The sequence below is a fragment of the Sinohyriopsis cumingii genome, chromosome 4 (assembly GCF_028554795.1).
Source record: "Sinohyriopsis cumingii isolate HCF-2022 chromosome 4, ASM2855479v2, whole genome shotgun sequence".
NCBI lineage: Eukaryota > Metazoa > Mollusca > Bivalvia > Unionida > Unionidae > Sinohyriopsis > Sinohyriopsis cumingii.
In genome coordinates, this window is record NC_142964.1 from 95,462,854 (window position 1) to 95,479,143 (window position 16,290).

A 16,290-nucleotide genomic window follows, 5' to 3' on the forward strand; every position below is an offset into this window, starting at 1 on the left:
AAAGACTATTGCCATTTTGATCATGGTATATGACCATGCCATGAAGAAAGTTTGTACAATTACAAAGTTTTCCGACTACCTGTATATAACATTGGGATGAGTCAAAATATATTCAACACACTAAATGCAACATTCAGGTTTGTTCTAGTTATTATTCATTTTCTTAGTCTTGTTAAACTACCAACTTTTAGTTACCCCAGGCTTTAGTATGATTATAGTCATGAAACTGATTGATCAGTTTAAGGCAATAATAGGGACATGTTCATGTTTACAGACAAGTTTAGTTTTACTGCCCCACTATTTCCCACTACCCAGAAATGTAAAAAGAAATATTTAAACTTAATATATTGGATATATACATTAAAAAGCATTTTTCAAAATGCAAACAAACAAATTATAGGTCTTTAATGTTTAGATGTGGTTGAGTTACATCACGGAAATTGCATACTTTCTGTGTATAATTACATTTTTACCAAATCAATTAATCTGCTTTTCACTGTGAAGATCACAGTAGCTTTCTCATTAACATCTTTCAGTTGTAGACCTGTCTGTTATGTTTGGAGTACTTCAAGGTGGCAAACAAGCTTTTTGGCGGGAGACCTGTCTGTTATGTTTGGAGTACTTTAAGGTGGCAGACTAAAGACTACATACTTACAATACTTCAGGAGCTACCACAATTTGACAAGGAAACAACATACCTGAGCCAATTCTGGGCCGATATGGGAAATTGCCAATGGTTTTTGATAATCTGACTCAAGTGGCCATTGCATGTTTGACACTCTCTCACAGCAATGAAGATGCTGAAAGGACATTCTCCACGCTAAGAAAAATTCAACATGATCTTAGGGGACATTTGACCAGCACCATCCAATCCTTAATAGTGCAAAGATGATCATGAATATGACACTTTACTTTCAAGCTACCTACTGAACTACTGAAAATAACTATCCAATGGATTTTAAAGACAGTAACCTGGTGTAGTTATTTTTAATTAATGTCGTTGGGCTGTGACCATGTGCACATATCTGTGTGGTGATGTTATTTGACAATGCTAAATCTACCATGTTTTGTTTGCAAGTATATCAAATGCTTCAGAGAAAGCAGATGGTATTTGCTTTTTATTCAGATTTGAAGTTCCAGTCATTTGCTATAGCATGATATGAAACTATAGTTTACTCTCATTTTGATGATGTTTTTGAGGGGGGGCATCATGTACAATGACCCCCCACTTGGGACCTCAAAACACACTTTTGGAGTCTCAAAAACCCCACAACACTGCCTGGGGTCATGGCATGTATGCCTCTATGTACTGATGAATCATTTCAGCCCTGCAATACAATCATTAAATTACCTGCGTGGTTCCCCGTCTATAAATCCAAGCTGTTTGCATGCAACACTAGCATCGTATCTGGACCAGCCGACATCACATATTGTACCTACAGTCCTATCTATTATCACCTCCAGACGACCAGAATTGTGAGACCCCACAAGTCGAACCTCTGCCTCTGGAAGAAAATTTAAACAACTATAAATGTGTTTATGAACCACAGCTGCTCCACCACTGTGCCTAAAACTGCCCAAATTGAAAACCAAACCAAGGTTATGATAGATGGATAGAAGGACAGACTATATGCCACTGCCAAAGTCGGGGGGGGGGGGGAGGGGCATAAAATATATCAGTCACACTATACTATATTTAACATATATATTGGGACAGGATAAAACAAAATTCCTGCCCCAAAACTTATGGCGAAACTTTTTCCAACTAGGTCATATGTCCCAAGACTTAAAAAATGAAATAAACTGGGCTAAAAGGCTTGGACCAGCTGGACTGGTTAGAAAATGGCTTCAAATAAACTTTGGCCTCAATAATGGTTTTTTGCAAACAAGATGGACTGACATAAGAATCATTCTTGAAAGCCAGTTTCATTTGCAATGAATTTCTAAATACTATTATGGGACATTAATTTTATGTAAATTCACTGTTATAAGATAAAAGTAACTTACTTCGTGTTCTGTGACAAAGAACCCCAGCATCTCCAGAAGAAAAATGTGCATCACACAGATCACTACTAACTGGACAAGCAAACAGTGAAGTCTCATTGTCAAAACAACCAACTTTCCCCATTGTATATGGACCTGAGCCTGTTGATGTGTATTTGTAGGCTACACCTCCTGCATATCCCAGCATTCTGCAGACTACAGTAGCATCCTTATCATCCCAGTCATTTGGACAAACTCTACCCCAGATTCCATGCTGTTTCACCATGACCCTACCAGACTCATTGTCAAATCCTGAAGCACCACCATCAAGCTTTACGATCTTCTCTGCAAAGGTGAAATACTTAATTAAAACATGCAGACTTAAGCATAAATCAATCTTTTTACAGGACTAAACCATATATTTAGTATTTTTGGCATAAAGAAATATGTACTTTTCTTGGGGTGGGTGGGTAAACTAATGTTAATTATGCAATACTTACCCACCTCTAATGCACTGCTTGACTTTTCTGGGACACAAGTCCCCCAGTCCATGCTAACAAAAATCTTTCTCTCATTAGTACGGAATATTTTGGAAACACAGATGAAAGTCCCAACCTGATTCCTACATCTTGGCCTTGATAGCATATTCTTCCTCTTTGACCAGGGACCCCGAGTGGCCGAGTGGTCTAAAGCGCTCTCCGTTACGGATCACTGCCATCTCACCTCTGTCTGCGTAGGTTCGAGTCTAGGATTCGGCTGACGTGGGTATGTGAGAAAGCTTGCCAGTAGCTTCTTGTGGGTCGGTGGTTCTTCCCAAGGTTTTTCCGGGTTCTTCCTCCACCATTAATACTGGCTGCCATGCATAGCCTATCGTGTGCTGAAATATGGCGTTAAACCCCACAACAACAACAAATCCTCTTTGACCTTGACCTAAATTATTCTTAGGACATCAGACCAGAGAGAGACAAAGGAAGCCTTGCAATAATTCAAATTAGCTATACACTCACCCACCCTAACACCAATACAATTTAATAGCAGTAAAACATTACCTGCCATTATTGCACTGCTGAATTTGTGATAATGTGGGAAGCTGGTGGCTTTAGAAAACTGGTACAAAAATATTATTCTTACGCTTACAGTGTTCACTACTGTAAGCTGGTAGAGGGTTGGGGCATTTTAGCTACTGTTCCTATTAGCACCAACAACAAAATGTTGTTGCTCTGGTGTGCTAAAGTTCCATGGTGAAAGGAGAGGGTAGTGTGAAACTGTCAGAAGGTGACTGTCATAACAACCTCCATGGAGGAGTAAATTAGATAGGCACCAAGAAGTGGCAATAACCCTCCCTTCAGAGGCTTTAACTTTCATGAAAGAAACGTTTCTCTTGGTTAGGGACTGATCAGATTTCTTGATAGTAAGGTCAGTACAACTGGAAATGGTGGATGCCAAAATACTGGCAGAGCCAGAAGATACACTTCTGACCCTGTCATCTCCATTTAGAAGCAACTGAACAGAACCTTAAAGCTTTTACTGGGCAAAAAAACCTGTCTTGATCATCATCAACACAGATACAGGAAATGAAACTACTGAAGGGAGCTGGTTCCTGGTCATAACACCAAGCTAGCAAAGAAAAGAAACCAAGTCATAATTACCATTTCACTGTAAAGAACCCTTTTCCACAGATAAGCCATGAAGCTCAGTCCATCTCCTTACAGATGCTGAGGAGAGCAGAAAAAACAGTCATACGGGTAAGCTTTATCAAGTTTTACTCAACGGTTTCATGAGGGGTTTTTAATGATGCCCACAAAATGCACAAATGATCCCACCTGGGCATTAGGAAGTGAGAGACTGGATCAGATCTGAAACATGAGTGCTCAACACAACTGAACACTTATACATATCAGACAGGGCTGCCCTTTAGCCTTTAATGGTAGACAGTGAAAATTCTCTCTCCTTCAAAAGGAAGAGAAGAAAGTCTGTCATTGTGATCAAATTGGCCACAGCTAGATGAACACATTTCCCACTGCATTTACCATAAGAGATTCTCCACTCTGCACCACTGACCTTGGAAGCTGATCACTTTCTAGCCTGGACAATACAGTTGGCAACCTTGTTTGACAACTGGTCTGTGAGACTGCCCATTTGAGACAAGTCAGATGTGTAGGCTGAGAATTTGTGTGTGTGTGTGAGATTTGAATTTTTCATGTAGCTTTAAAAAACATTCAGTCATACTGTTACCATATCTGCAGTGTGACAGTTTATAGATGTCTAGCACTGAGGCATGATGCCACAAACATGTAGCTTGACGTCCCACCCAGTCACATTATTCTGACACCAGACCAACCAGTCCTAATATTAACCTCTTAATGCTGAGCGCCTAGTGAGGCAGCTGTTAGTACCATTTTTATAAGTGAAGAGTATGGGGAGACTATAAATAAAAAAAGAACGTTGTTGTCCTGCACTCACTCCTGTGGGGAAGCAGGACCTTCCCTAATTTTGTCTCTCTGCTGAAAGGGAGACATGGGGATATGGACATTCTTGTCCTTACTAGAAGACCTTATAGATGAATGAGAGCGCTTATCATCCTTTCTATATCATCTAGAGAAAGGATAATTGCCCTCTCCTGTATGTTTACCCTGGCCAAAGAAGATGAGGCATGTCCACAACCTGAAATATCTGTCTTACCTTGAAGCCAAGGAAAGGGTTTCTTTACATCCTGACGGATAAAAGCAAACATAGAGAAGATGTCAATATGATCCCCTTCCCTACTAGAAGAGTACATGACAATTCTCTATCTTCACTGGAACTGCTTAGAATCTAGAGGGTTATCAACCTGATCTCTGACCCCAGACTGATAACGTAACTCCACTGACTGATGACTGATGCTTGAATACCAGAGCAGTAACCAGAAACCAAACAAAGACCAGTCTGGTGACAATGATCTGACTGAGGACCAAAACTATTTCATTGAAATCAGTGCACTACCTTCTCAGGAAGATGCGATTCTCTCTTCACCTTTACCAGGTCACTGACCTTCAGTGTTCTCTCTTTCCAAACAGGAAGAAAGTTATTCTCTGGTATTTATTCCTCTCTTAGGAGGGACCTGTGGTGAATCCAACCTCAAAACTGAAATCAGATCAAGCATATGGGATCTTTGGGTCTTATAACCATGAAAGTCTCATCACCATCATCATCATCATCATTATTATTATTCCACCATGAAGCATAGTCCAAAGAAGATAAGGAAGAAGAAAGGGCCTTTCTTCCTTTCTTTATATGTGCAGAAACTTTCTGCAAAGTCCCACGTTTCATCTCTCCAAATACTAAGCTTCTTATGCCCACACCATATCATGACCTTGCAACATTATACTCTGAAAAATAAATGTATTTGCAAAAATGAGACACATGAAACAAAAAAAAGGGTGGGCAATACTTGCCCTATCACTGGAACACAATTTATTATACCACTGCTTGATTTGTAAGAGGTAAAAAGAAAATCTACTAAGCATGCTCAATTGACACTCAGTTTTAGCAAGGACAAACATCTGATCAAAATACAACTGAAATTCCAAAATAAGCTTTAAAACCTGAAACAATGGCAATTTGTCGGCAAGCGAAATTGCACGTATTTACCACATACAACATTCAAGGTAAAATATAATGCACCAGGACTGGATTTTGGATTGGCACCATTTTCATTTAGAACCAAGTAGACATCATAACAAGTTTTCATTTAAACCCCCATGTTGATAAAGTTATCTATTCAGGAGAAGAAGCGAAAACAAGATTTTCAAGATGACTGCTGTGACATCCATATTAGACATTAGATCAGCTCCATTTTTATTCAGGACCAAACAGACGTCATGCGAATTCTAGTGAAAATCCATATCAGTATGACTTCCCATTCAGGAGGTGGAGGAGAGATTTTGAAGATGGCTGACATGGTGGCCACACTGAAGTCAGGTCTGAATCACCTACTAGACATCACAATAAATCTTACAGTTAAAACCCCATTCTGAGATGACAATCAATTCAGGAGGAGTAACAATAACAAGATTTTCAAGATAGCTGTAGAAGTATTAAGAACAAATCTGTTGTAATGGACTGATGACAGCTGATAAATCATCCACTAAGTTCTTCTGGTCAGAGACCAGTAGAGCTAAATTATATCCATGCATGGTCAATGAAGTAGCCCCAAAGCCTGTCACAACATGCAATGAAAGAAATGTTTACAATGGAACTCATACAAGATTTACACAGAATACTTCATATCAACAAACACCTTGCAAAAATGAATGCTTTGCATGTTTTTCTTGTGATTTTAGCACTGAGATGCAGTCCAATCAACAGTCCCTGTTTTATTTTTATGGAACTTTTGCAAATATGGGGAATCCCAAAGATATTTCTGAGACTTATTCACTCAGACTTTATGGGGTCAAAGAGAAACACAGACCATTCACTGTACTTAAGATTTCAAGTGGAGTGCTTAGTTCATTGATCTGAACAGATCTGCATCTATGCTCTTCTTTGTGTGCATATTATACATGAAGATATATTTTTATCTGAGAATGCTGGATTACTGTGACCTATTTAGGCTACAATTAGTCTAGCTCCAGCTAGCTACCTTGGTATATTCTTGGGAAAGGTGCTTAGCGCCCATTTCCTAGGCACAATATTGCCATAAATGTGTAAATAATGCCATCAAAACCAACCAACCTACATCTGTTTATTACTAGCTTTATTATGATGCAAATAAATTAATTCGTGCTGAAAAATCCATCTAACACAAGTTGACTACCATAAATAGGACCCTCACTGTAATGTGCCTCAGCTGAGCACTGTCCCTTACTCTAACACCATCCCTAATTATAACCATGTAATGCTATATACAGTCCCTCACTAAAACATCATTTCACATAGCTGTAAATAAGTACCAGCATTTACTTCCATGTGGGATCTTAGCTGTGGTAGGACATGTGTCACAACCAAGGGAATAGGGCAATATCTTTTATCTGAATAACAATGGAAACAAGAATAAGGTTTGTTGAAACTACAAGTTGTCAGAATGATAGTATGTTTTTGTAAAGCTGTGATTTTTCATTTGTGTGAGTATGGCATCCACGATACTTTTGGTGATCATCAAAATGTAAATGGAAATGCATGGCTATTTCGAAACTCTCCTTGCTGTGAGGTGGCAAGATGTTTATGTACCTATTATAGTGAGTAATTAATTACCCCCAAAAATTATGTAACTACAATTTCATTCTTTCCTTGCTAAAAAGCCAGTATCAATTGAAACATAATTACAATTCTGTTGAAGGCTTTGGATATTTATGGGAAAATCATCTATGCTGAATACTTCATAGGCATTTAGAAAGATTATTCCGATAGATAGCCACTTATTTCCAAGGTGCTGTAAATCAAGCAGTTGAGTGGTCACTTTCTGGACATTCTATTGGATTCTGTCATGGCATGGTCACTTTCTGAGCATTCTGTTGGATTTCTTTTTTAAACATGCAATTGTGTCCTTGCAATAAAACATTAAAAAAAACTACAACTTGCTGAGAGAAAAAACAACTGTAGCACGTTCACACAATGTCACAAGCCGACCTATGCAGAAAGACTTGAACCACAAGCAGAAACATTAAAAGGATATCATCTTAACCTTCATACCTTCATTAAGTGTCCCATTGAAACAAGACACAACTGCATATCCCAGGAAAGATTCTCTCCCGCAACCACGAAATTCATCATAACTGCAGTCCAAAATGGATTTCTCCTGGCCAGAACAGGAAATATTTGGTCTAACATATCTCCCATAGAATGTTCCAAAAGAACCCATTGTAAGGGCAGTTCCATTGGAAAATCCTAGCTGCCTGCAGACAACTCTAGCATCAATGTCAGTGAATCCTTCCCCACATAAAACTGACCAGCTGTCTTCCATTATCTGGACAACACCATAAGAGTGATCTCCCCTTGACAGACGAACTGAAAATAATATAGGAAATCAAATACACTTTTAGGTTTGTTTATTTTGATTAAAAAAAATTCTCTCTGTTTATGAAAAAGACTTGAAGGCATTAACATTATATATATATATATATATATATATATATATATATATATATATATATATATATATATATATATATATATATATTCACACATATACATATACATACACACACACACTTGAAAAAGAATCAGACAATGAAAGAAAAATTATGTACAAGGTAACTTTCTAGCAGGTTTAATGGGAGAAAACAAAAGTATATGTCCTTGATGCCTGGATGCATTCCGCAAAATTTGGTTCAACACTTTCAAGCAGTTATTTGAAAAAAGTTGTATAATAGTTTTAGTTTTATTTACAATGGCTAAGCTGGCTTTTGCAAATGTTTACCGTTCTTGTAGCACACAACTGAGGCATCATTGTTATGACTGGAACACTCTGTATTGTTATATGACATCCATCCCTTGTTTCGGCACTGCAAAACAGAAGTTTCATAACCATAACAACCCAGGCCATTCATCATGATGCTTCCATTTCCTCCACCGTAATATGATGCGGTAACAGGGTCCCCATCAGCAAAGCCAAGCTGTTTACATACAACCCTTGCATCACTGCTGGACCAGGCTGTATCACATATTGTACCAACATGGCCATCATGGTGAACCTCAACACGTCCGTAATAATTTCCACCACCTGCCAATCTCACAGACACACCTGTATGACATTAATTAAAAAAAGAAAATTGCAATTAATTAAATTTTATAATAGAAATTCTGCAGCTTGACATTAATATCACAATGCCTGTCATGCTTAATGATTCCTTCCCCAGTTTCATAGTTGTCATCACTCGATTTGTGGATCAAACAGGGTCCTATATAGCTTGCTGATGAAGTTCAGGGACAAAGGAAATAACGAGTCTGCATGCTACCGTATGGTGAATCAAGGTAACCCAGAAGGGTATCAAATTATATTCAAACTAATTGTTCTATATTTCCCCTCAACAAAAAAATTGCAAATATGTTTCACAAAGGAAACAAGAATCTCTTGAAAGGACTGACACTGTAATGACCAAAAAGAATTCCCTGGAATTCAAGATCAAACCATTTCTGATGAGCGTTGACACCAGATTTTCAAATAAGCTGCTGTACTGGACCTATTGGATATCAGAGTGGCAACATTTTCAGTTAGAGCCAAGTAGACATCATTATAAGTCTCTTAGAAAAAACTTAATGTCAAGTTGATATAGCTAATCACTTTGGAGGAGTAGAGATAATATTTTCAAGATATCCTGCATGGTGGCCATACTGAGTCAGTTTGCATCATTTCATTTTGTCCAAACTTTCCTTTGAAGATCGATGGTTCTGTATAAAATGAATGTACAAAATGGTGCATACAGTACAGAAAGAGAAGAATAGATCAATGTGATCTATACATGAATTAGGACTTTACACCTTTTATAAAAATCAGGGCAAGCTGACTCTTACACTGAACTTGAAAGATCTAAGCTTGTCACAAATTTTGATAATATCACAACTAATGTTTAAAAGGCACACTGAAATAAAATATGGGATGTTTTCAGGAAACTGCATTATATTTTCATAACACAAATAAAGAACTTTGTTTTCTTTATATCTGTTTGAAACGTAACACCATATGCTGATAACTGATGTTATCAAAGATATATGTAAATAGTACATGTAGATAAATATGTAGATGAGAAAAAAAGGAAGGGTCAGAGTGCAAATATACATGTAGTTAAAATAGCATAAAAAGGTACATACATGTATATAGAGACATAAATGGATACATAGATAAGGGTTTTGGAAACTGCTGGAATTTCAAGAGAGAGAAGGTTAAGGTAAAAGATCTTGATCTGTATTAACATAATTTTAATCATATTTTAATATATCATCTGTTTTCAACTGATCATGCAGATTTAAGAAACCATCCAGTAAAAAAAGATGGTAAAATCAATTCCTCAATTAAATATTCCACATATACCAACAATGCAGCCAAATGAAATGTTGTGTAAGATATTCGGGTCAAATCCATCTTTTGGAAACATTTTGCAACAACAACAAAAATTATTTTTATTTATAAGAGTATGTTAATGGGTTAAGTAAATGTATTCTATTTTAAGACTGCAAATCAGCAGTTGCTTTCTGTTGAAGTTGATGTAATTTCTCTCCTCCAACAAATATTTTCTTGCATTTTGAGTTAAGTGTGCTGTATGTTACTGGTCCCCACTGACAAATATCTTGCTTGGATGTTAGCATCCCACTCAAAGTTTTTTTTTGGGGGGGGGCAGCAACTTTTTTTTTCTAACCAAGATATTTTCTTTTCTTTTAAATCAAGACAATTTGTTTCAGATAATATAATGGATACAATATGGAGTTACTTTGCTATAGAACAGTGCAAGATATTTATTCCAGCAATCTTTACATCAAAATTTTATTTCTGAATCTTTAGCCCTTGCCTCAGAGATTTTAATTGTTGATAAACAATATAATTGCGGTATACCGTGGTACAAAACATTCTCCACGGTATGCAGCTCTAATATACTATCACACTAACAGCAAATGATAAACAATGCTTGCGAGTGCACAGATTTTGGTAAATCAATCATGCTTAAGTGAAATCCATGTGGCTATTCATTAGAGATGAATTACATTTCCAAATAGACCTTCAGAGTAATCTTGTGTTATCGACTACATCCATCACAAAAATCACTGACAAGCCAATTTTCAGAGTTGGCAAGGTCAGATCATATCAGAACTCACAAATCGCCTCTGGCTAGGTTTGGATTTGAATGTCTGCAAATCCTATACATGTACAAATATTATGACTAAAATGTAACTGCCAAGTTAAAATATCAAATATTCCTATCATGATACTTGCACGAAATACTGTACAACTGACCTTGACAATGGCCACAAGGTGGATATAACTAACTTTGACATGTTGGTTTAATAAGAGAGTAGTCTGTCAAGAGTGACAACTAGGTTGCATATGGTGACTTCAATTACAATTTACTTTATGATACCAATCAAAGCTGGATTAAAACCATGAATTCCCTGAATTATCCACAATTAGTTCATGTACCACTAGGATAACTGAGGTATCTGAAACACTAATTAATCATATTTATACTAACAAAGCTGACATCTTATAGAAACTGTAGTTCCCCAATATTCCATAAGCAATCACTATCCTATATGCTATACACGAAAATTAAGTAAAAAAAGTAAAACTTATCGTCACAAATATATCAAGTATCAGATAATGAAAAAAATTAAATTCACAAATATTCATCAAAGTACTGGAAAATATCCCTTGGTCAGTAACTGAATGTTTTGATGACCCATCAGATGCTCTTGACATCTGGATTGATATGTTTACTGACACCCTGGGCACTCATTTCAAGAGAGTCAAACAACAAAATCAACCAAATTAGATTACAGCTGATATACTGAATGCTATTAAGACAACAGACAGATTTCATAAATTAAAAATACTGACAACTACAGATTATGGAGAAACAGAGTCAAGTCAATGATTCAAAAGGCAAAGAAAACTTATTATTCCACTGAAATATCAGAGTTTTACAAAAAAGAATCCTAGAAAACTCTGGAAAACCTTAAATGACTTGACAGGTAAATCTGTCAATAACCTGCCATTTATATGTATTAGTGATGCCAATGGTGATATTAAGCAAGAACCTCTTGAAATTGCAAATGCACTCAATGATTATTTGTGAATGTAAATGAAAAATTTGGATATCACAACTCCTAGAAAAATTTCCAGTGATGACTTAAATGAAAATATTTCTTCAAACCTTAGCAAAGAAGAGTGCTTCAAAATCCCTAAAATAAGCATTGAATTCATTTTAAATAATTTGACCAACTTGATGTCACAACAGCAACAGGTCTTGATAATATAAGTGCTAAATTCCTAAAATTCTCATCTCAAGTGATTGCACCTTCACTTGTGTATATCTTTAATCTAAGTATTTCCACAGGTATTTTTCCAAACAGGCTAAATCTGGCAAAAGTAACTCCAATACATAAGAAAGGAGATCTTTCTGATATTAATAACTATCAGTTTTCTCATCACTTTCAAAGATATTAAAAAGACATGTTTGTAATGAATTTAAAAACTACCTGGAATCATTAAATTTGCCACATTCATGACAATCAGGCTTCTGCAAATGACATTCATGCCAGACTACATTAACTAGAATGGTGGATGATTAGTTAACAACAGATCAAGGCAACCTTGTAATCACATTGTTTCTTGACCTTTCAAAGGCTTTTGACCTTGTAAATCACACAATCCTGCTGGAAAAGCTCAGATTACATCAAGTTAACCATGAAAGCTTAACTTGGTTTCAATCCTATCTTGAAGGCAGATAACAGCAACTTTCTATTTTAAATAAACTTTCAGATAAGAAACTGATAAAGTCAGATGTTCCACAAGGATCAGTTCTTGGACCATTACTCTTTCCACTGTACATCAATGATTTACCATATCACACTGAGCTATCCACCAACAGTATGGTCACAGATAATACGACATTATATAACACTGGATCAATAGGCCAAGAGATTAAATAATGACCTGGTAATAATAAATAACTGGTGTGAACACAGTGATATGAAGATAAATGCAGCCAAAACAAAAGCCATGATCTTAGGTAGTTGAGCAAGAGTACAAGCTGAGAAAAATTATTTCAAAGTAAAGATAAAAGAAATGGCTATGTAACAGTCTGAAAATAAGAAACCACATGGCATTATGATAGACCATATCTTGTGCTTAAAAATACAAGCTGATAAAGTTAATTCACTGCTTTATTTCTTGAAAAGAATAAAATCTTATCTCACTCAAAAAGAGAGACAGATATTCTACAATGCATATATCATGCCACACAAGGAATATCATTGTTCTGTCTGGGTAATAGTGGTATAGAAAATGAGGAAAGATTACTGAAATTTCAAAAAAGAGCAGCTAAGAGTTATTCTTGATGCTGATTTAGATACACCATCTACAAATCTTTTTAAAACCCTAAAGTAGCTTCCATTTCAGAAAAGAACTCAATTTCAGAAGGGTTTACTAGTCTATAAATCCTTACATGGTTTAGCTCCTGATTTTCTTACATGTAATTTTAAAGTTGTTAAAAATGTATACATGTACTAAGATCCATCTCAAACAACAAGTTATATTTACCTAAACCAAATTCAGAGTTATATAAGAGTTTGCTTTTTATGGAGCCAAACTATGGAATTCCATACCACCTTATATAAAGCCAGCTGACACATGCCAAATTTTCAAATAGCTTCTTAATCAACATCTACAGAAACAATCATTTATATGATTTTGTTCAATTCAGTACTACTACATTTTAGTACATTATTATCATGTACTCATCTATGTTTTACACATGTTCACTATTACTATTTGTATGAATCCTGTATACTGATTTTTATGATTCCTGTATACTATTGGTATAAATCCTGTATACTTCTTGTATGAATCCTGTATACTATTTTTATGAATCCTGTGTCCTATTTTTATGAATCCTGTATACTACTATTTTATGAATCCTGTATACTACTATTTGTATGAAACCTGTATACTACTATTTGTATGAATTCTGTATGTACTCATCCTTGAAGCTTTGTGCATATTTTTTTGTAGCAGTTAACTGTCTAGTGTCTTTTAACAGCATTTGTTGTCTAAAGACAACTCATCTTATATATATATATATATAATGTGCTGATATATAATCTGTAGCAAAACTGCACAGTATAAAAGTTGCTGATTATAAAGCAAATCAAAGTGAAGGCAATCCCATCCACTCTCTCCCCTTCTCAACTTTTGGACTTGCCCACAGGAAAGTACCTTGCAAATTCATTACATTTGGTGAGCAGATGCATCATTATGAGTACTAGATCATCTCAAAAGATCACTCTGATCCATATTTCACACTTTACCGACTTCAGCTACATTTTGTTTTTCATGTTTTTTTCCTCAAGTACTAATGATGCTAGAATCATGAAAGTGAAGATCATATATATTTCTGCCAGTATGACACCATTAAAACAAAAGTTGTTCATGTTGATCTGTATTTCATCTTTTACTGGCTCTTTTGAAGTATCTGCATTTAGCACATAACAGTGAGTTAACAACATGCTATACGCATACTATCCAACCTAGAAACACGGAACTTCATGTAGTGTTGCATCATAAATTCTACAGCACCACTGCAAAAATAGGTCACTGTGATCTGTATTTCATGTTCAGTGACTGTTCTGAAATTGTTTGCTCAAAATTCATTTATTAGGTGCTGTTTTAATCTGAATCATAAAATCTAAGAACTTAATGCATCTCTGTTAGTACTACAACCTTACATCCAAACAAGATCACTGTGACCACACACACACACACACAAGCATTGATAATAATCTACATTTATGTGGACATAATCAACAGAAAATTAAAATGAACATACTCCAACTAGGTACACTGTGTATGTACAGTACAAAAGTAGTGAGACAACAATGTGGAAGGTTACTGATTTATACTTTAAGTTGTAATGTATTTGTCAAATGGAACAGGTTCTACTTTTCATCCATTGAATTATAATTAAATGCATTTCAATTTATACTTTCTCTTATTTCTTTTGGTATTCTGTTTAAAAATTAGTAATCCTGATTACTGACAACTTTTCTTAGAGTTCTTTATTTGGTTTTGGGATGGAAAGGTGATTATAAGAAATTGATCTTAAATTGGGAGTGTTGCTTTGTTTGCTAGTATGAAATCGTTCATTACAACATAATGGGTCAATACTATTTGAAATTTGTGCACAAGTCTAGCCTTTCTCAAAAACATTTGTTCACTTACTGTTAACATTTTAATATCATTCACTGCATTTGGGATGCTTTCAGTGTTATCTAAGATGAGTCTGCAAGTTCTTTCTTGTCTTGTTATTAAGTGTTTCCCAGAGTTCAACATTACAGTAGTATAGGCATGGTTGTACATAGTATTTGTAGTATACTAACCTATGTTATCAATATGGCCTTATCTTGATAAATAATCAGACATGAACAGACTTTATGACATAAGACTTGAATATATTTATTCCAACACAAAATTGTTGTCAAACATCACCCAAGGATTTGCCATGGGTAATCATTTGTAGGCAAATTTCATTCAACATGAAATTCAAATTGTTACTGTCCAAGTTTGTTCTCTTTTGTTTGTTTTGGTAGTAATCATTAATACTTTGGTCTTGTCTGCATTTAGTTTCATGTCCTTTTCCAAACAATGGGTATATATTCTAAGAAAGCTATTTGAATGGAGACCTCTAGGTCTGATTTTAGCTGTTTGAAATCTGATAGTGGTTTCACTTGCATATAAGTCGATAGATGAGATACAGCTGCCTGCTTTCAGTGGCAGATCATTTATGAAAATGAGAAAGAGAACTGGGCCAAGGACTGCCCCCTATGGTACTCCACATGTAATTGTTTCTTTTTTAGAAAAACTGCCATTTATTTTGAGAGGTTTCTTATTGTTAGATATTATGTAAACCAATCAATCATTGAGTTTTGATAGGTATATTAAAAAAAAAAGTGAGCATGTATTTCAAGTAGTCGAGACAGAGTTGGTAAGATAAATACGACTTGTGAATGGGGGTAACTTTTGCTAGTCATCCATGTCACTGAAGAAGATATGCTTCAATTACATATGTAAGCTATGCTGTCAGATATTATACCTGCTGCAGATCTCAGGAGACGGGGTCCATTTATTATCTAGCCCTATTGATTTCCTTGTTGCATTATTTTGCAAAAGCTTCAAAACCTTTTCATTTGGTATTACAGGGATTTTTAAAAAATGGCGTCGAGAAGAATTTTTTCTGAACCGAAATTTCTTAGTTCATTGTGATTACAGTTTACAATGGGTTCCTTAATTCTGGAGCCTATGCTGACAAAGACTGTTCAATGCATTTGCTTAAACATCCTCATCTGGCAAAGTTGTTGGATTTTGGATGGCTTTGTGAAACGCTGACCAGCACCTAGTTTTCTTAAAAACTTCCCCGTAGAATTTTTATTGCAGTTATTTTCTAAAGCCTACAGAGAGTAATTCTTTTTTGCCCAATAATAATTTTAGATTTGGATTAATTGCAGGATATGAAAATCGCTGGTCCCAATACGAAATAGATACAGAAACGAGTATATTTTTACCTTTGTGCACATGCGCGAGGGCTTATATAAAATATCTCGGAAAGAGATGCTTGGAATTTC

At 35.7% G+C, this 16,290-nt stretch overlaps 1 protein-coding gene across 1 annotated transcript in view; it reads right to left on the reverse strand.

The window, feature by feature from the left end:
- Positions 1-16,290, reverse strand: part of LOC149801711 (uncharacterized) — a 140,451-nt gene that overhangs the window by 75,068 nt on the left and 49,093 nt on the right. Inside the window, exons 6-9 of the mRNA XM_089955991.1 lie at positions 8,381-8,704; positions 7,654-7,968; positions 2,008-2,328; positions 1,352-1,505 (exon numbers count right to left, since the gene is read on the reverse strand). Of these exons, the coding sequence (XP_089812117.1) occupies positions 1,352-1,505; positions 2,008-2,328; positions 7,654-7,968; positions 8,381-8,704 (1,114 nt within the window). The remainder of the gene's footprint in view (positions 1-1,351; positions 1,506-2,007; positions 2,329-7,653; positions 7,969-8,380; positions 8,705-16,290) is intronic.